The sequence below is a fragment of the Eptesicus fuscus genome, chromosome 10 (assembly GCF_027574615.1).
Source record: "Eptesicus fuscus isolate TK198812 chromosome 10, DD_ASM_mEF_20220401, whole genome shotgun sequence".
Taxonomy (NCBI): domain Eukaryota; kingdom Metazoa; phylum Chordata; class Mammalia; order Chiroptera; family Vespertilionidae; genus Eptesicus; species Eptesicus fuscus.
In genome coordinates, this window is record NC_072482.1 from 87600948 (window position 1) to 87623224 (window position 22277).

The window sequence follows — 22277 nt, forward strand, 5'->3', positions numbered from 1 at the left end:
AATATGTAATTTGAACAAATATTCTGCAGTTACCATTTGTTGCCTTGATATGTTTTTAGTCATAACATTTAGGATTATTTTGATGGCTAAATTACATTAAAAGGCAAGAAATGTTTATGTCAATCAGAAGGCAGTATTTTTCCTGGCTGTTGTGGCTCAGTTGGTTGGAGCATCCTCCCATACACCAAAAGGTGGCAGCCAAATCTCACTCTCTCTCAATCTCTCCCTCTCTCCCTCCTTCTCTCCCCCTCTCTCTTTCTTCCCTCCTGCCTCTCTGCCAAAAAATAAATAAAAACGGGGGCAACATTTTTCTAAGCTCAAAAAGTACTGCTCTTGAGCATTTATCAGCCGCCCACTGGTTGAATGAGGACAGTTTGCTTGAGGTCAGCAGGGTCACATACTTTAAAGGCACCTCTTTATTCCTTAGAAGTAATCTGTGTACCCCAAGCAAACCTGTGAACAGAACCACGAAACCCTGGGCTCGGGTTGGTGATATCTCTGCCCCCATTCCGGGTCAGCTAGTCCTGTTTTTTAAGCAAAAACAATGGCATTTTCACTTTTTCCAAACTGTCTGTAACAGGTTACCGGTGTCACCAGCCCTCATTCCCAAATCAGGAAAGGGCAAAACCAGAACTTCAGTTCTGGAGAATGGATAAAACGACCTCACTGACAGGTATGCAAAGGACGGCACAGCTCAAAATGTTGGCAATTATGGCCATGAGACAGATGTAACAAAAGGACCTCTTCACATGTAAATGATGCAAACTTTATAGTGATACTTAGGGTCAAATTAAGTCCCAATTAAGGAACGTAGCAGAACAGGTAATGTCTAAGTCATTCACTAAACACATAGCATTTAACAAACATCTATTTAGAAAGTATTCACATTACTCACCCTTAAAAGCTGACATCTTATAATTGTGTTGTATACCAGCAACTATATCCTTCCAAAAATCAAATGTTTTCTGACCATTGTTCTGCTAAAAAAAAATAAATAAATAAATTTCCAAATGTAACATATCCAATAATTCTTTTTTTACGCACAATAGAAAATACTTGGCAAACAATTACAATATCACTGTACTCAAAAATGGGGACTTATTTTCAGAAAACATACTGGGTTAATAAACTTCTCATTCTTCTAAACATGATTTAAAAAAATAAAAATCTTCCATGAAAATTACTGCTACAAAGATGTGTATACACACACACACAACTATATTAATATAACTCATGTAACCCAAATAAAATAAAAATTTCCACTCATTAGAAAGCATAAAAATTACAGAATATTTTAAACACAGGAATAAATTTACTGTTATAGCCTCTGAGACATCAGAATGTGTTACTCTGTGTACAATGGCATCAATGGGGCTACAAAGCCTGAAACCTTAAAACCCTAAAAGCTGGTTACTTTAGAATTCAGTGCACGTGGACCTGAATTTCAACATAAAAGAGCAGCAAGTCTCTATAGGAGGCATGAAGGAAATTCCAAATCCAGAATGTAAATCATTTTTATGAAGACGTTTTTAAACCAGAAAGCAAGTAAACATTACATTGAAGCACACAACCCTACAACCCTTTGCTTCCTTGGAAATATTAAGCAGTGTTTCCATCTAAACGAAGACCAACTACTAGATATTTGTATCTATTATAAAAACTCCAAAATGTTTAAAGACTGATATGATACATTTGCTTGTAGTCACGATGAAATGAGAAACTGACTCTATCTCCTGACTCTAATAACGATTTCTACAAATACACCAGAACTAATGCTCCACAGAAACTGTCATAAACACATGACGGTAATTCTGAGTAAAAAAATAAACCATTATCTATGTCCTAAAATTAACATGATTACTGTGATTTTAAAATATAACGTATGCAAAAAGGAAAGTGATTCAGACATAAAACCAGTTTATGTTCATAGGTCTTAAATTCTAAGTGTAAACTGATATGACTAGAAATCTATTTAATTTTGATACACAGTACAAAAAAGTGTATATGCATTTAACTATGCTCAAAATGATTCATTTTAAAATTTCATCTCATTTCCTCTCGTTTTATATTATTTAGAATGCTTAAGGACATGTAGAATTTTCTTAATTACCTTTACTTTTTTATTGTTAATAAAACAAAGAAAATATTTTTCCAGATGCAAGTTCTTTTTTTTTTTCATTGCTTTAAAAAACCAAGTAAGCATTCAATGAACTGACATTAATCAATAATTTTGCATATTTTCTTTTTGTGCTATTTCCCTTGTCGATTCTGCAAGTTGAAAGCAAAGTAAAACACTTCTATTCTTTTGTTTCATTTAAAAGCAGTGAGCTTCTATTCCATAACCAGACGACATTATCTGAAGAAGCAAACAGTCTGTGCACATTGTTTCTGATCCACCCCTCAAAATATGAAATCTAAAATGGGTGTGTGTGACCTGAACCACAGAAAGCTGAGGCAAAGCACAGGCACCATTTTTTTTTTTTAATTTTTTTTTGCTGGCACATGGGACCAATCAGTAGAAAATGCAGAGTCAAAGCCACACTGTAGACTTGAAGATGTCTATGTAAGAATGTTTGAACCTGTAGAAATTTTTTATGAGGGTTTATTCGAGCCACATTGATGACATATGGGGGAACAAGACCTCCAATGCTCTGGAGAACGCAGTTTTGCGACTTCTTTAATGCCTTTGAAATTAATGAGGAGACAAGGAAGATGACATGGAGTTGGGAGGAAGCAAGGTGGGGACTGGGTCACAGGATAGTTAACAAGGTTATGTGCTCTCTTAAGGGTGGCTACAGTTTATTTCCAAGATGTGTTAACCTAGATGCACAGAAACAATAGACAGGGCTTGCTAAAGGCAAAGACAAACCTTTTACTAAAAAGTTTACTAAGAAATTATATGCATGGGGCATGTCAACACCACAATCTGCCCCGTAAGAAGGCAGATGCCAAGTTCTGTATTTTTCCCTAGACTTTTGCACCCCCTGCTGGAGAACAGGTTTATCATCCCTGGGGGAAAAATGGTCACTGCTCATTTAATTTTCCAAAAACATTTTGGCTCAATTCTCTGTGTTTCTTCCTCAGTCTCCTCTGAAACCACAAAGAGGAAGGTGAGTAAAATCTCCACTGAAACGGCATACACTGATTTACATGTATATCACAGTTTTCTAAAATAGGAAAAAACGTTTTCACCTTTGTCAAAGAGTCCACCACTCTGGCACACAGAAGAGCTCCTGGCAGGTCAAAGTAATTATCATAAAAATAATACTTCCCTGAAAAAGAACAAAATTTTAAACTGGGAACAAATTCATGCTGAAGTTATTAGAGGGAACATCTCAGACTTTATTTTATTCTTAAGAAAGGTCAGGAATGGCTTTGCCAGGAATCTAGAGGAAAAGGAAGAGGATATCCCACATACATTTCTGCCCCCGCTCTGCTATTCTGTACCCCACCATGCTCCAGGGCTCCCCCAACCAGGCAGTGGGCAAAGTTCATTACCCTGTACATTATCTCATTTCTTGCCTTTGACACCAGAGTGACCTGCCTGATCCTGATGGCTAGCTGTCCTAAGCACTGTGGGACATCCACAAACCTGTGTATCCTTAGAGCATCATTGTCAGTTGTATACTCTTCTTTTTCCATCCCCTTTCTCTCCCTTTGTGGGCATTAAGAGATGAAATTCAGTTTAAGAGTTGAATATTGAGCCCTAGCTGGTTTGGCTCAATGGCTAGAACGCTGGCCTGCGGACTGAAGGGTCCCAGGTTCGATGCCAGCCAAGGGCACATGCCTGGGTTGTGGGCTCAACCCCCAGTAGGGGGTGTGCAGGAAGCAGCCAATCAATGATTCTCTCATCATTGATGTTTCTATCTCTCTCTCCCTCTCCCTTCCTCTCTAAAATCAATAAAATATATTTTAAAAAAGAGTTTAATATTGATGTGTCTTGGTTGGAGTCTAATAAATAACTTAGGAGTTTAATGAGAAGGGCTCACTGACTTCTACCCACAAGGCAAGAGGCCACTCAACTGTCAAACATGGGCTGACCTGTGTGGATAGTGAGGCTTAGTCAGCCTTGACCTATTAACTGGGCCAGGCTGCTGTCAATGCTTCTCCCAACACCCAAACTCTGAGACTGTACTGTATGAAGGCGTCAACCCTCCACCTGCTTACAGAACAGACGGCTCATTGGGCATGAAGTGATCGGTGAGCTCAATGAAGCAAGCCTCTGAATCATGGCCAACTCCCTTAGTCATTAAGCTCTGGACATAGAAACACTGTTCCCCAAGAATCCACTCCAACACTATTCTCTTTGCAAACTACACACTCTTGGTGATCATGGAACACGGGCACGTGAGTGAAACCATTGAGGGGAAGAGAACCATTTATGTTGGCGTAAGTCTCACTTCTGCAGATGAGTGATCTCTCCATTTAAAATTGAGGAAAGTGATACGAACAGTGGCTTAGGAATTGACCAGATCTCTTTATCCAGCAAGTAACAGAGTCAGTATGATCCAGGCCTGGCTCCACGTTCCTTGTGATTTCCACTATACCAAGCTGTTTCCGCATAATCTACCCGTTTGTGGGAGAAAAGCTCAAAAGAACTTGCTCTCTGGTAATCGGTTGGTAAGGAAAACCATACTTATGCCAAGTCAACATCCTGAAAAGGGGTTATAAAAAACATTAGTGCTTGAAATGCCCTAAATATACTGGTAGGGAAAGCACTTCACAAACCTCTATTTAACTGGGGGATAAATAGACTCAATATACAAGGAAATGGCATGTAAAGAAACATGCTACCTGGACACATTAATCAACATTTTAAACCTGCATACCCTTAGAGCATCTGTACTTGTAGGAGTTCACCCTGGATATACTTACAAAACTGAAAGATGTACACGTATGAAAAATGTTACCGCAGGCTTGTCTGCAATGGCCAAATATCAGACACAACGGAAATGTCCCCCATCAGGGGACTGATAAAATAAATCATGATACAGGCACTGGATGCCAGCATTTAAAAGAACGAGGTACATCAGTGTGTGTGCTGATGTGACAGGATCACTAAGATATAAGTTACTAAGAGCGAAGTACAGAAAATGTATGATCCCTGTGGTAGAATTAAAAAAAAAAAAAAAAGCTTTGGGGAAAAGGGAATTTTGAGGGGCAGGGGTTGGACATGATTTCTCTTCATTTTATTCCTTTCTATAATTTTTAAATTTCCTAAGCATATGATCACATTATTGTGGTTTTTTTTTTTTAATGTAAGTAAAGTTTAACTGCGTTGTAGAACCACAGGCCATTTTTCTTCTTTTATATATCTCTACACTAAAAAAATAAGGGTTTTTTTGTTAATCCCCACCCAAGGATATTTATCTATTGATTTCTAAAGAGAGTGGAAGGGAGGGGGAGAGACAGAGAGAGAAACATCGATTGGTTGCCTCCCGCATGCACCTGACCAGGGCCAGGATCAAGCCTGCAACCAAGGCACGTGCCCTTGACTGGAATTGAACCCGGGACCCTTCAGTCCGTGGGCTGACGCTCTATCCACTGGGCCAAACAGGCTGGGTTAGTATTGTTTCTTAAAAGCATTAGCTTCTTAATATTTTGTAGAAACAACAGGCCTCTGTTATGTCACCGCCTGACCACCAGGCACCTGGAGTGAAAACAGTTCCCTAACCCACCCAGTGAAGAGCAGATAACGTTCCAGGCCATCCTCAGAGGCTCCGGGGCAAATTCAGCACCAGGGGAAGCTGCTGATTCCCATTGAGAACGGGCGGAGCAGTGAGTGCGGAGCAGTGAGTACGAAGCTGGCTCAGAGTGGGCGGACGTCCTTTGACGGCTGGGAAATACTTTATTCTATAAAACACTCCCCGTTACTGAATGGCAGTCAGAACTTAGCTGTGTGCCTCGCTTCTCTGGGTTATTTACCGCCACCTCTACCTGGAGAGACAATTCTGCATCCTTCCTTGACGAAAAGGCTATCTACCCATTTAACTTCCGCTAGTTATTCTGAGTCGACATGTGCGAAAGCATTCTATGTCTAACCCCAATGTGAAGTCTCGGCATTTCCTATCAACTTACTTTATCGAGAATACTCATACTTCCTGCCATTTTCATCTCTCCACAAAAACAAGACTCTCAAAAGACTGCAAGGGTAACAAAGAAAGGAAGCACAATCAAGATAAGGACTAACTGACTATTTCCAGGTTATTACATTTTCTAAAGGAGAGCAGATGCATTTCAAAACTGCAGTGTGGGAGAAAATGGCAAAAAAATTTAGGAAAAATGAAAAACCAATAATCATGACGTTTAATAAGGTCTGGTTATAACAATGTTTTCATCATTCCTTTTTACTTCATTCACGCCTATGTCTGTAAAAAATTTCTGAAACATCTTTTCATGTGTACGCATGGTGAAGCTCTTTAAAAGACTGGGAAAAAATGCATACCATCATTTAAAATAAAGAAAAAGAAAAAGATGAAGGGAAAAGATACTAGAACTGGCAGTAAGAAGGAAAATTCTAGCCCAGCCAGCATGGCTCAGTGGTTGAGTGTCGACCTATGAACCAGAATCATGGTTCGATTCCTGGTCAGGGCACATGCCCGGGGTTGTGGGCTCAATACCCAGTGTGGGGCGGGCAGGAGGTAGCCGATCAACGATTCTCTCTTATTATTGATGTTTCTATCTCTCTCTCCTTCTCCCTTTCTCTCTGAAATCAATAAAAATATACATATTTTTAAAACACTGAAGGAAAACTTTAGAAAAGAGAAAGAAATGAGTCTGGAGAAATAAAAGTAAGGACTGAGCCCATAACAAACTGATAAAAATACAGATTCCTAAGGGAGGCATTACTCCTAAGTGCTAGTCTTTTTCCTCTAGAACAAGTGCTAGAAAAGGAGCATCAACAAAACCTCAATTAACACAGAACCCACTGCCAGAGAGAAAGCAGACAGATGTGGAAGAAAAACACACCCTATTTCTATAAAACCACAGTTGCTTCCTTGTACGTCATGCCCAGCAGGACACGAGAAAGGCCTTCTTCACGTCCGCACGGAGAAGGGCCAGGGTCCCAAACAGAAGGAGAGGGGATGGCAGTGCTGCCCACGCGAGACATACCTGACCGGAGAGCCATCCCAGCGTCGGACATGAAGTACTTCCACTCCCTCCGGCCGTACTCCTTGGCCAGCTCCTCGGGGGCCAGCATCCTGGTGCCGTGGCTAGCCCTGGTTTGGGGAGATGAGGGGCACTGCTCGTCAAGGGCTCCCTTGAACCCCCCTCCCTCCAGCCTGGCTATTGTGGATCCCTTCTAAAACGAACAGAAGTTCTGTTGGTTTCTGTTTTCCATTGGATGGGCTTCCCCACTGAGGAATCTATAAGGCATTTCTCTTGACAGCTCCGGCTCCTCCTCCACTCACCCACCCACGAGCCAGTGATGAGGAGCAGTTCACCGTGTGGACCTATAATGTGGAAACTAGGAGCTAGAATCTCTCTGGAAGGAAGATGACCCTTTCCTAAGAAACGGTCATGTAACTATGAAGGCAAGGTGAACCTCTAACTGGAACAACTGAAAAACCACTGTGTGGACTGGGTCTGGGAGCAGGAGAGAAAAAGCAGCAGGTAGGAGCGTTAGCGTGGGAGCTGCGCCAGGTCCACAGGAGAGGTGGGAGGAGCCTGGCACCTGGGGGTGGCCAGCTTGTGGGCACAGGAGACTGTGCAGATGAGCGAGCATCCTGCCCATTCAAGGACATAACGTAGCTAAAAATACAGTGCGTGGCCGTGCGATAAATGTGACACAACTTGGAACAGCAAGACAGGATGTAGCTATTTCCTGTGCTCACAATATGGCCCCTGCATCAGCTGGTCCTGAGGAAAGCCTCTTAGCCTATAGAGAAACAGCTGATATTTTATGTAGTTTATTATGAGAGATGCTAATGCTAGAAAGTATCATTTTTCTTCACTTGGGGTTATATTATGATAGCAAAGCAAAATTAAGGGGAAAAGACATGGAGGAAAAAATCACAAACAGGTTCCTTTTTATAAGGAGGTTAATGTTTTAGAAAGTGGTATGTAGAGATGGAAGAATCCTGAGTGGGAGCTATGATAAGACAAGGAAGCTACTATATTCAATGGAAGCAGGCATCAAGGAGATCAGCTCAATTCAGGAGAAACTGCAGGGGAGCTAGAACTTGAATGGAGAGGGTCAGACTTGCAGGAGGGGTGTTGGGAGGGGAGATGAACTGACATAACAATGAAAGAAAGAAGCACAACTGTGGATGCTTTCCATTCTTTAACTCAAGGACTTGAGATAGACAAGTACATTGTGATAAAATGATAGCCACGTTAAAGGTCACAGTCAAAGCTGCACTGTGTGTATGTATGTAGATATAGATACATGCACACATACACTCTATCTTTTGTTGCCCAAGGAAAAACATGCAAACGAATAACAAAATAATCAGAAGTGGGGCCACGCCAACAGCTGTAGCTGGCGGCACCTTAAGGGAAAGTCTGGGGGAGAGCAAGAATTTGTAATGTGCAGAAAAATGTGATGTCTCAAAAGGGAGAATATGTATAAGAAGTAACCTGCTCTGAGCACCCTCTCCTTGGACTCCTAGTATAAACTGCGGGGATCGGGCTGAAACCAGCTCTCCAACATCCCCTGAGGGGTCCCGGATTGCGAGAGGGCACAGGCCAGGCTGAGGGACCCCACTGGTGCACGATCAGGGCCTGGGGGAGACCATGGGAGGGCTCCAGGGCGTGTCCGGCCCATCTCACCCAGTCCTGATCGGCCAGACCCCAGCAGCAAGCTAACCTACCGGTCAGAGCGTCTGCCCACTGATAGTCAGTGCGTGTCATAGTGACTGGTTGAACGAACGGTTGGACACTTAGCATATTAGGCTTTTATTACATAGGATAATTAATCGCACAGCTGCATGGCCATGCTGACTTACTGTACTATCAGCATTGAGGGAAAGATAGATGCTCACTCCGTGATCCCTCTGCAAGGCTCAGAGCAGTAACAGCAACTGCTTCTCAAATGAGTGCCCTACTTTTACCAACACTCAAAGGGTTGGACTCACCCTGAAAGGAGGGAAGGAAAGGGAGGCAGCAGTGAGTGCAGGAGAGAGACTGAGGAAGGTTTGAACAGTCTGAAACACCTTCCAGAAGGAGCTGGGACACCACAGAATCCTGCACGATGGGGGCAAATTTGGATAAATGCAAGAAGAGAAGTGTGCACAGACCATAAACTTCTATCCCACATCTATTCTCTCCTTCCATCTTAATAAATATAATTCCTACTTTATTCCAGGTACTTACATACCCACCTAACACAATGTAATTCCCAAGCTCCTTTGCAGTAGGGGTGGTCAATGACGGGAAGCAAGTTATTAACGTTCTACTATATTTCCTGCAAATATTTCTGATGAGCTAAATTTAAAGAAACTAGATGTTGAAGCCTAATGCTCAGATTTGGTTTTTAAATGACTCAAAGGATTCATACAAAGACATCCATGCACACAGATTATCTATCATCTGACTAAAATAATGATCTTATTTAACTACTAGTGGCCCGGTGCACGAATTTGTGCACATTGAAAGGAAATTAATTAGAAGAAATATTTTAATATTGCTATTCACCCTTTCTCTATATAGAAGTGTCAACCAAATTCACGATTGACAATGACAGATCGAAACACATGCGTGCGATTGGTGCCAGCAAGAGCTTTATATGTATCACGCATGCGCGAGTCAACTTAGCCTTTTATAGATATAGAATAAACTTATTTAATTAGACCTGCTTTCTGATTTAGCTAAACTTTTTCCAGCCCAGTGAAGCACCCCAACTTCTCTTTCAGGTAATTGTCAGCAACACAGCAGTAAATTCCAACACAAAGCAGATTATTATTGTAGATCACGCAGGGAGAACAAAGGGTAAAATATTTAATTGCAGCAGTGTTTGACTATATTCTGTGCAGTGAGAAAACCTGAAGTCATTTTAAGGTCCACTATTTCTTACTTCTCTTCAGTCGGGTTAAGTTTCTAAGCTTTCTAAATCTCCGTTTTCTGGCTAACGAAAAGAAAATAGGATTCCACCGAGTCTCCTATCTACCTACTCCAGGACTTCTGTGAGGATCAAATGAGATGAGGCATGGGAAAACATCCAAGGAGGCTAGTCGCTAGGGAGAGGAAGCTGGGCGTTGCTACGTGATGTCATTACCCGGATGGACACTTGGCATGTTAGTATATATGTATATATATATATATATATATATATATACATATATATATATATATCTTAACAATAAAATATTACAGAGTAATAAAGTGTCCTGAAAAGAGTAAACTTTTGACTTCAAAACTACATTTTATTACCTGAGGACGGTGCCATTATCTGCAAGTTTAATGAAGTTTCCATCTTCCAGATCCAATGCCAAGCCCTTGCAACTAAAACAGAAATATTTGATTCCCAATCAATTCATGCATTTACCTAACTCAAAAGATAATAATCTATATTCTCAAAAAGTCATAATACAAAAAACGCATTCTCCCAACCAGGGGAATGATACGTTAATCAAACAGTTAAGAATATACAAGAACTCTAAAATTAAGTATCATCCACAGAGAAAGTATATAAAGAAAACTGTTATGGGAGCGAACAAAGGACAGCATGTTTACTTTATAAAATTCTTAAACTTTTAAAAAGAGAAATACAAACTCAAAGAGAAGCAAAAATGAACCTCATTGCATGTCTCTGTTAAAAAGTGAAAATGGTGCCCTGGCTCGGTGGCTCACTTGGTTGGTGCATTGTCTTGAACACTGAAAGGTTGTAGGTTCAATTCCTGGTCAGGGCAGTTACCTAGGTTGTGGGTTTGATTCCCAGTTGGGGAGTGTCTGGGAGGCAACCGATCAATGTTTCTCTCTCTCTCGCTCTCGCTCTCTCTCTCTCTCTCTCTCTCTCTCTCTCTCTCTCTCCCCTCTCCCTCCCCAACCGTCCCTTCCTTTCTCTCTTAAAAAAAAAAAAAAATCAATGAAAAACACATCCTTGGGTGAGGATTTTTTAAAAAGTGAAAATGTTTTTATTAAATAAAACACACACACACACATTCATATTCTGCAAGTTCAGATCTTAGCCAGAGTCTTTTCTTACTCTTTAGAATTTGCCCTAATTTAGGTCAGGTTATAAAACTAGCCCTCTGGGCAAGGTATATTATTGGAAAAAAAAAGAAAAAAAAACAAACACGAAAAGAAAGTCAAATATTAAGTTTGGGGAGAAAAATGGATACAGACTCATTATTATAAATAATAAAAGCAAGAAGGTATAATAGCCAACAAATACCAAGGGAATTCAACAAAAAATGGCAGGTACGTTAGAAGTATGATTTACTTTGGTCCACAGTAAAATTTCCAGAGTCAGCAGTTTCATACAGTAAAATGGTCCTGCTTCCCCTTTACAAAAGGGATTGAATAACAAAGGGCTAACCAAACATTGGAGGAATGCATATCGGAGGAACACCGTTGCGTTAGGATTTTTCATGTGTTTTAGGATTATTATTAATTTTCAACTAAACAATGTCAAGTGGTTTAACAGGATTTACTGTTTGGTTTTGTCATCTAAATGAGGAAGAACGACAAAGGAAGCCTTGAGAATCCTAACCCAGAGAGGGAATAAGCAGTAAGAGTCTCAGACAAAGGAATGTCTGTCCAATTGCCGAAAAACCAAATGTCCTAGTTCAGATACTTATCCAAAACGTGACTCTTCTTCTCCTATACTTCTGTATTTGAAGAGCAATAAAACAAAACCTTTTAAAAGATAACGTTTTAGAGATAGTTCTTATAACCTCCAAAACTCTTAATAATGACAGATTTCACCAGGTGAAAATATCCAAATTAGTCACATGCCCTCTTGGCTTGTTTTCATATTTGAGTCTAAACTTAAAGTAGAAAGGACATTCATTCATTACACATAACATGTTTTAGTAGAGATGGCATTTGGTCCTCTGGCTCCATTTCACTTTCTGCCTCCATCGAAGAGGAGGCATTAACATTTTATCACCGACAATTGGAAATCAGAAGGAATGTGCAAACCTTAAAATCAAGGACCTACCAGAAGTCCCAGTCCTCTGGAGTCACAGTGAGCAATTCCTTGTCATATCCTTTCTCCTTGACCAGGAACTGAGCAAAGCTGTGATAAATGAGCTGTAGACAAAGGGAAAGAAAAAAGAGAGGTTAAATATAAAATTCACTACTCAAATTCTGAATTTCACAGACCTGAAGACCTGATGGAATCACTCACGGGGCAGTGGGGGAAGGGAAGATCTTAATTATAAAGCTCTTCAGTTTAATGCCCTTCACAAGCCATTAAACCACACCTATGAGCCCCAGTAACTGTAGTGTCTTTTTTCCCCCTCCAAAATTGTACCATCATCAGTATACAACTAGAGGCCCGGTGCACAAAATTCGTGCACTGGGGGGGGGGGGGGTGTCCCTCAGCCTAGCCTGCACCCTCTCCAATCTGGGACCCCTCGGGGGCAGTCGGACATCCCTCTCACAATCCAGGACTTCTGGCTCCCAACCGCTCGCCTGCCTGCCCGCCTGATTAACACTAACTGCTTCTGCCTGCCAGCCTGATCACCCCCTAACCACTCCCCTGCAGGCCTGGTCACCCCCAACTGCCCTCCCCTGCCAGCCTGGTTCCCCCCAACTGCCCTCCCCTGCCAGCCTGGTTCCCCCCAACTGCCCTCCCCTGCAGGTCTGGTCGCCCCCAACTGCCCTCTTCTGCCAGCCCGGTCACCCCTAACTGCTCTCCCCTGCTGGCCTGGTTCCCCCCAATTGACCTCCCCTTCAGGGCTGGTCCCCCCACAACTGCCCTCCCCTGCCAGCCATCTTGTGTCCACCTGGGGGCAGCCATCTTTGACGACATGGGGGTGGCCATCTTGTATGTTGGAGTGATGGTCAATTTGCATATTACCTCTTTATTATATAGGATTATACAACCAAGGACAATTATTCATCTTTCTCCTGAATTCCAAGGGACTGGAGATCATTAAGACTTGGCAAAGCTTTGTAAACGTATTCAACACATGATGGAGACAATAAAGATATGGTCCACTTTATGATGACACCTATGCTTGGTCCAGCCTTGACGAAAGGCCCCACCTCAGGTGATAAAGTTAGTTCTTGTCTCAGGGCCACAAAGTAGAGGTTGCCCCCGTGGCCCCGCCCACGTCACAAAGCTAAGTCAGCCTGCACTCACGGGGAACACGCCTGTCAAGGAAACCTAGCATATACCAGTTGCAATCCTCCAACTCAGGTGTAGCTCACCTTACCTTAGGAAACAGGGCCTGTCCGCCTTAGAAGGGAATCCCTGACCTCCTAGCCAGTCATCTTCTGTTTCTGTGTTGCCTCCTCTAATGCTCTCTCAGCTCACTCTTGCCCAAAATCCTTCTGGGGGAGTGGTCCACTGCTGGGGAGGCACTGTCCCCCAACCCATGGATTGTTTTCTCTTGAATACAGGACGTCAAATGGGTTACTTAGTTGTTTTAGTCTTCTGATTTGACACAAAGGAGTCTCAACGAGAAACACACATGGGCACCAGGCAGGTGATCCAGGAAGGAATCTGCGGCCTCCCTCCATCGGGTGCAGGAAATACCTCTTACTTTTCCACCATAAGGAAAACAGGAAAAAGAACAACAGAAGCCTCCGGAAGCAAGCAGAAAGCAACAAATATGCTTTGCTGATCGTTGACAGATCTGATTTCTCACCACCAACAAAATCCCAGCTTTTGGAGTGAAGTCTCTGTTTTGTTTTTAAAGGGCTGGCTCAGTGTTTCAAGAACGGTGCTTACCAAACAGAAAGCAGGCAAAAGGTGGATGAAGGTCTACACCAGCCTCAACAATTCTCCTTCAGAGTGTTCCTGGGCCAGCATCGCATGCGCATGCACTTGAACTTGAGGCAGACCGTGGTCGGGGGCCAGACTCAGCAGCGTGTAGGAGGGCACAATGAGCAGCCTGACCCTCCTCTACAGATGCTAAGCCACGACAGGTTTAGACAGCATGGGATGGCACGGGGAGGCGCGGGGGCGGGGGGGAGAAGAAGAAAGGCTAGACACAGCAAAGGAGTGGGAGAAGGCCCCCTGAGGCGATGTTTTCACTGACACCTGCAAGAGCAGCACTTGGCTGGGTGAATCCAGAGGGGAGGGGACAAGTTCAGGGGGGTACGTGGCTGAAGTTAGGGGCTAAGGTATGAGTGTCAGGAAATGAGTGTGGAGAGAGCAAAGGCTCCTTGTCAAATAGAGCTGCTCGGTGTGGTAAAGCTAAGAAAAGGCACTATAAATGCACTCCCATGCAATGCAAGGTGGCCTTTATCCAGGTCAATTGTAAACAGACACACATTATGTCAACACTACGTATCAACAGTTCTCCACCCTGTTGGCGATTCACAACTACAGGTGATGGTTCTTACAACCACCCAGAAATTCCAAACCTATAGGACAGAGTGGGGCCCAGATGGGGCCCCTACAGGATTCCTGAAGCCTGCTACATGGATTTTTATTCAATCATTCCAAAACACCAATGCGCATGTACTGAGTCATTCTTAAGTACAACATACTAAGGACCATAAAACACACACACTCATGATCCTGCCTGCAAGAAACGGGTGCCATGGGATTAACGGATGTAAACAGCTTAGAGCTGGGCCTGGCATAGGAGTAAATCCAGTTTAGGTGTTGCTATTCTTATCAGTCACGCCGTGGTTTTAAAAAGGGCCCTGACGTGTAGCATCTGCCCATTTTCAAGGTATACATCCTCCCACCTTGGTCAGCTTCCAGCTACCAAGTGCACAGTCTTAGACTTGCCTCTGGCCACGGCACTTTATTCCGTTCTGGACAACGCTTCTCACCCCCGGGGCAATACTGATTACACACATGCTTCCAATGGGGTCAGGTTCCTCCCTGAGACAAAGGAGCCCTTTCTCATAGGCTGCCAACGCGGGCACCCATAGCTGCGTTTCTTCCCTGAGAGGAGACACTTCTGTAACAGGAGACAATGGGGTCAACGTGCAAGGCGAAGCAGAGAACACGGGTGCTGAGAAAAGCAGGGGGCTCCGTGCCTCAGAATCCCCTCACCACAGGGGACCCGAACCAGCCTTTCAGCACTCAGTCCCCGCCAAGGCCACTTGAAGGCCTGTATGTTACCTGTGTATCCCCAACTCCATTACGGTGTTCAGCTCACTGCAGGCCCTTAATAAAAGATTTCTAAACCGAACAGGACCCAAAGCACACTAGGTTACTGTTTTCAGCCTTTAAGCATCACATATATTCGAGGCTTGTAGTAAAGAATCCCTGTCTTCAAGGATCTTATATTCTAAAATCTTATGCTCGCACATGCATAATTTTGGCTCTAACATGACAGTGGTTTTTAACAATATTTCTTCCAAATGAAGGTGACTACAGAGGAGATGCAGAAAACATGAACCAGGAGGGGATTTTAAAGGCACAGAGGGAAGAAAAATATGAATCAAAGACCTAGAGGCCTAGCCGGCAAGGCTCAGAGATTAAGCCTTGACCTATGAACCAGGGGTTCAATTCCCCGTTAGGGCACATATCCGGGTTATGGGCTTGATCCCCAGTGAGGGGCGTACAGGAGACGGCCGATCATTGATGTTTCTATCTCTCCCTCTCTCTCTCCCTCTCTCAAATCAATAAAAATATACATTAAAATAAAAAAAGAAGACGACCTAGAGCAGTGGTTCTCAACCTTTCTAATGCCGCGACCCTTTAATACAGTTCCTCGTGTTGTGGTGACCCCCAACCATAAAATTATTTTCACTGCTACTTCATAACTGTAATTTTGCTACTGTTAATGAATCGTAATGTAAATATCTGTGTTTTCCGATGGTCTTAGGCTCTACAGCAGCGGTTCTCAGCCTGTGTGTTGCGACCCACAGGTTGAGAACCGCTAGCAGGGTCGCCTAAGACCATCGGAAAACACAGATATTTACATTACGATTAGCACATAATTAATAGAGGAACTGTATTAAAGGGTCGTGGCATTAGAAAGGTTGAGAACCACTGACCTAGAGGAAGTAGTGGCCGAAGAATCAAGGAGTAAAGAAAAGCCTTCTTAACTCTCAATATAAGCAAGGGAACATGTGTACAGAGGGAAAGCATGAAGTATAGCAGCAGGACAGCACGCTAGTTTTGTTTAGCGTCTGTGCATAGAAAACACAAGTGATCCCGACTCCTTTGTGACCTTCGACGGGAACCTGAATTGCTTATTGGGACACTTACCTCACCACAGTGTGGAGCCTGGGCGAAGTCTGCACCAATGGCCTGGAGCTCTGCTCATCAATGGGTGAGGCCTTAAAGTGCTTCGGGTGGTAGCCATAAAAGCAACACTTGTACGCGCCAGACAAGTGGAATTTACTTGTATGCCAGCACTGCTCTAAGCATTTATACATCTATTAACCTATCTAATCTTTGCAACTACCTTGTGAAGTAAATCCAATTATTGCTCCCATTTTACAGATGGGGAAACTGAGAACAGACACGGGTTAAGACGCAGAACTAGTAACAGAGGAGCTGGTGCCCTAAGCCAGGCAGACTGGCTGTGGAGTCCTTGCTTGGAATCACTGCGCTGTTAACTAACTTTTTTTCTGTTTGGATGTGTAGATCTTTGACCACAAAAAAAGAAAAAACACTGCTAATTTTTCACAGTGTTTTTTGAGAACCAAAGGAATTGGGGGGGGGGCGGGGGTACCATCCAGTAGAGGGTACAGGTGTGGAGTCATACATACTCCACTTCCCCCTCCCTTCCAAAGCACAGTGCGGACCCACACTTTGCTGGCTGTTGTTAGGATTAAACTTACTGGTATTCAAGGTGCATGGCGCACGTAGTAGGTGTGCGATGGTTATTTTCTTCTCTTGGTGGAAAGCAAAATGAGGGCTAAGATATCTTAGTGACCTGTTGGCTAATGTTCTTTCCAATACACTCCACAGCCTGTCCCTGGCTGCGGTGCTCAACACTGACAGGTGGTCGCGTGGACGTGCAAAAGGAAAAATGCTGCCCAGGAAGACACAAGCCCTTCCCCGCGTGGCTGCGGCGGCGCGCGGCTGGTGCCCAAAGTGACTTGCAGAGAAGTCCCAAGGCCTGGGATCTGCAAAGGACACCCCAGTTCCTCTAGCCCCGCCCTTCCTCTGCCCTAGGAACTGTTTCCCCTGCCCGATCGCGCCCAATGTGTCCTTCCTCCCCCCCCCCCATCCCCCTTTTCTTCCGTAACCGGCTCTCCAACTTGTCTACCATCAGCCCGTGCCCACCGCACCGGATGGGGCCCAAGGGTGCTTCCGCGCAAAGGCGCGGCGACTGCAGGCCCCCCGGCAGCTCGCCGCCAGAGCGGGGAGGGAACTCCAGCCCCGGCAGCTACGGAGGCTGCGCTCCGTGCGCCCCGGACACCGCGCGCCACTCACCGGGGCGCTCTCGGGCAGGTTGTAGCGACACAGAGTGTGGTCCAGGTCGAAGCCGACCACGTCGCAGGCGGCCAGGGAGAAGTGCTGCGCCATGGCTGCGCGGGCAGGACCGCAGAGCGGAGAGCGCGCCGGCCCAGACGCTGCGGGACGGGACCTGCAGGACGCGGCGGGACGCGGCGGGGCGGGGCGGGGCGGGGCTGCGTCCGCCCCGGGCCGCGGCGAGGCGGCCTGTAGCGCTTCCCGCGCCCGCAAGCCCCGCCCCGCCCCGCCCCGGCCGCGCCTCTCCCCGCCCCTCGCGCGTCCGGCCTCCCCCGCGTCCCGGCGGCCGCTTTTCGGTCCTTCACTGCTCATCCCGCAAGCGCGCTCCTGCCCCCAGGGTTCCCGAAGGCCAGGTGGGGCCTGGAGCTGTGCCACGGCTGCAGGAATTGAGGGTGCAGCTAAGCCCTGTGGGCGCCAGCCCTCGCCACACAATGAACTGGGGCTCCCCTTCCTTTTGCAGGCGCCGGGGAAGCAAGGAGACGGTAAAGTTAGACTTGAACCAATAGTGGAAGAATATGGAGATTGTACCCACTTACGTTCCTCGGACGATATTAGCCTAGGATTTGGAAGATCTTTTTGCCCAGGAGATCTTTGACCATGGGTTGAACCAGAAACTTTAATTTTTGCACTCGGATGTCCAGTGTGACTCGACACGGTTAGCATTAGAATACAGGAATCGAGAAAAAAGCAAGCGAGTGCAAAGGGTTAAATGCCATAGTAAATTCCTAAGTAAAAAACACCCCAAAAACTCAACAACCCAGTTACAAAATGAGCAAAGGCCCGGAATAGACATTTTCCCCAAAGGGGACAAATGGCCAACAGACTTAGGAAAAGATGCTCTACGTTACTAATCACCAGGGGAAGGCAAATTAAAAACCACAATGAGCTGTCACCTCACACCTGTCAGAATGGCTATCATCAGTAAATGAACAAACAAGGGCTGGTGAGGGAAGATGCAGAGAAAAGAACCCTCAGGCACTGGTGGTGGGAGTGGAAACGGGTGCAGCCACTAGGGAAACAGTCTGGAGATTCCTCAAAAACTTAAAAATAGAGGCGCCATTCACCCAGCAAGGCCACCTTTAGGTATTTATATGAAGAAATCAAAAACACTAATTTGAAAAGTATAAGCACCCCTATGTTCATTGCAGCATTACTTAACAATAGCCAACTTAGGGGCCCATCAATGCTACTGGAGTGCAACCCCAGTCAGAGAGGGCTCTGCCCTCCTTGGCTAAGGTGACCAGATTTTAACATTGGTAAAGTGGGACACCACTGACCGAGGGTGGGGGTGGGGTGGGGGAGGTAGGGGGGTTTCTTGATTAAAAATTTGGTCTATATGGAGCAACAAAAATTTTCATAGAACGCAAAAATAGTATTGTAATATATTTTTTTAAAATTTCAACATAAGTACAATTTACAAATATAATAAATAAAAAATTATATATAGTATTATTTTATTCTTTGGCATATTTCTCATTTGAGTGAATTTTTTTTAGTAGATCGCTGTCATTGTTTAAAAGGTCATGAATTTGCCGTAACGTAAGTCGTAAGTGTCACTTTCAAGGCCGGCGCTAGACTTTTTGCCGCCACTATAAAATATAAATAATACGAGTACTGTCTGCTAAATTCAAGAAAATTTATGTATTTATGAAATAAATGAATACTTTACTTACCTAAATTATCTGAATAGCTGATTTGTAATGACATCACTTGTTTAAGTAGCTTACTAGCACGCAGTACGATGTGTATCGTCTGAGAGACAGTTACAAAATGTTTTCGTCGTTGCCAATCCCAAAAAATGCCATTGTTCATTAAGTCCAAACAATGGTGGTTGAATTCTAACAACTGATCAACAATGCGAACTTTGATAAGCAGTTCTCAATAATCAGTTCTCACCAATTATTTGTTATTATTAAAGTTTAACATTATAAAATTAACAAAAATAATATAAAACTCATATCCTGGCTAAATAGCCACATGGCCGCCGAAAACCGTATATTCCCTTCCCATTCTCCTGCCGTTCCCTAGCTTGTCGTACATTCTTTCCAAAAATCGGGACTTTTTTAAAACGCAGCGGGACGCGGGACGCGGGACAAATTGTTAAAAATTAGGACTGTCCCGCCAAAAGCGGGACGTCTGGTCAACTTATCCTTGGCTCTTGCCATGCTCAGGAGAAAAAAATTCAGATGAGTGACAGAAAACAGTGTTTAAGCCAAGTAAGCGAATCGATTAAGGAAGCAAAGCTAGAGAATTTATTAAGAATACACTTGGCATAAAGCACAAGCCGCCACCTCAGGTAGACTGAAAGTGCTTTCCGGTGGGGGTTCAAGGGTTTTATACTTCTTCCCCCTATAGGTTTCAAGGTTCCCCTACCAGATAGACTAGGTTTCAAGGCCCCCTTTTTATTTTGTTGTGGCTTTTCCCAGAATTTAGGAGAACATCTGACAATTTCATCCTGGCAAGTCCCAAGACTGCTGACTTCTTTTTTCAGTGGGTGAGATAAACTCCTCCTTTCCCCCTCCTCCCTTCCTTCCTCCTGCCTTAGCAGCTACCTACCCTGCCTAACAGATAGATGAATGTATAAAGAAGATGTGACATATCTATAACTATACCTATACCCCATATGAACTCACTTATATGTAAGATGTAAAACAAAACAAATGAATAAATAAAATAGAAACGGAACCTTAGACATACGGTAGATAACCAGCTAATGGTTGCCAAAGGGGAGGGGTGTGGAGAACCGTGGAAGGGAGTCCACGGCTGTGTTTACTCCAAATCCTTGTGATGAAGGCCCGAGCCCTGCATTTGGAGAAAGGGAGTTATTGTCCAGTGAGGTCACAGAGGGGGGTCCTAATTCAGGGCGCCTGGAGGAGACAGACAGAAGAGGAAGAGACACCAGAGATGCTCAGGCACAGAGCAGAGGCCCCGTGAAGACACAGAAGGAGCAGTCTGAAAGTCAAGAGAGGTTTTCCCAGAAACCAATCCTGTTGGCCCCTTGATCTTGAACTTCCGACACCCAGAAATGTGAGGAAACGATTTTCTGTTGGTTAAGCCACCCAGTCTGTGGTATTCTATTACTACGGTCAGTAAGGAGATTTGACGCTAATCAATGTCGTTGTGACAAAAGTATTAGATTTGCTATTTGAAAGATCCCTAAATGGCAGAAACTTTGGCTTAAGTTATTTGTTAGTTTTTAAAATTTTGGTACTTTTACTTGTACATAATATTAATACAATGTAAAGTTTTAGCGATTTTTTTTTTTTTTTTTAGTTTTCCATGTACTGAGTTCTTAGAACTATAAAGTTATTAAATAATTTAGAAATCATCAGAAATAAGAAGTAATGATATACATTGCTAATTTTCTAGAATTCAATTTTATTCTTATAACTAAACTGCATTTTAATAAATATAATTTCATAATTTAGCAACTTTAACCTTAGGTATGACTTTTACTTAATTTGTCACTTACCTAAACAATAACTTTGTGAACAGCCAGCTGAAGTTTTAGACTCTAAAATTACTCAGTGAATGATCTTTTGTGAATTTATAATAACATATGTTAACACCTATATTGTAATTGTCATTTACCATCCTGTTATTTTGGGGCAGTGAAAAATGGCCAGTAGGTTAAAATGTGTGTTTCTAAATATATTAGAGTAAACATTGTAATGTTCAACCTTTTATATAATCTAAGCCAATATACACATCTCTGGATAATATAATTTATTTAAGGGGAACAATAAAAGTTATTTAGTAATTTAGAAAAAGGATGAATGCCTAAAAATTAATCTCTATGTCTTTTAAATATTAGTCATTTAAGTAAATAGAACCAAAAGCTGATTTGTAATACTGGGCTTCGGCCTTGAGATGGCAGTAGTTCTGCATTAGGAATATTTTTTATTTGATTTCTTTAGTAACCTTAACATCCTTAAATTTCAAAAAAAAACCCCACACATTATTTTCTCCTTTCCATTTCTGCTCTTGCCACAAGAAAAGAAGCTTACTTAGAAATTTTGCTGTGTTTTATTTATTTTTGATGGTGATAATGGGACAAAGTCTTTTGATGGGAAATTTCTTACTAAGGTTTTGTCTGAATAAAGAACTAAATGTTTAAATTATGAAATTATTTCCTCTTGGAGATAGCGCTAATGTATGAAATGGCTAAACTGTGATTCAAAAGATTTCAAATGATGTAGTAATGGATTGAAATTTAATTAAGACAAATGTTAAGTTTTGGGGTTAGGTTCAAACAATCAACTTAACAGTATGTGATGGAGAATGTTGATTTACTAGTAGCATCTGTTAAGTTAAAAATAAAATGTGGACAAACTCAAGGTAGACTCAGTTAGTTCCACTTTAAACTCACTATCTTTTTAAAAATATATATTTTTTTATTGATTCCAGAGAGGAAGGGAGAAGGGAGAGAGAGATAGAAACATCAATGATGAGAGAATCATTGATGGGCTGCCTCCCACACGCCCCCTACTGGGGATCAAGCCCACAACCCAGGCATGTGCCCTTTACCAGAATCGAACCTGGGACCCTTCAGTCTGCAGGCTGATGCTCTTTCTACTGAGCCAAACCAGCTAGGGCAAACTCACTATCATCTTGGCAGTCCCTTCACCATACTTCCCTGTGCCTTGGCTGGCCTTCGGGAGTGTGGGGGTTATAAATTTCAGAAGAGTTATGCTGCCAAGGAGTCTTGGAAGAGACTCCTGGCCCTTAGCTGGTGGCATCCACACATACAATGTCTTTTCCTCAGCTAGGCCAT

The 22277-nt window shown here is 43.3% G+C and overlaps 1 protein-coding gene across 3 annotated transcripts in view; it reads right to left on the reverse strand.

Moving 5' to 3' along the window:
• Positions 1–17632, reverse strand: part of NT5DC1 (5'-nucleotidase domain containing 1) — a 105028-nt gene extending 87396 nt beyond the window's left edge. For 2 of the 3 annotated variants that reach the window (XM_028136260.2, XM_008159429.3), the window contains exons 1-6: positions 17465–17632; positions 12104–12195; positions 10372–10443; positions 7114–7220; positions 3193–3272; positions 896–980 (exon numbers count right to left, since the gene is read on the reverse strand). In XM_028136260.2, coding sequence (XP_027992061.2) covers positions 896–980; positions 3193–3272; positions 7114–7220; positions 10372–10443; positions 12104–12195; positions 17465–17557 — 529 coding nt within the window. In that variant the 5' untranslated portion in view covers positions 17558–17632. The remainder of the gene's footprint in view (positions 1–895; positions 981–3192; positions 3273–7113; positions 7221–10371; positions 10444–12103; positions 12196–17464) is intronic. The other variant, XM_028136258.2, reaches the window with a different exon arrangement.
• Between the last annotated feature and the right edge of the window lie 4645 nt (positions 17633–22277).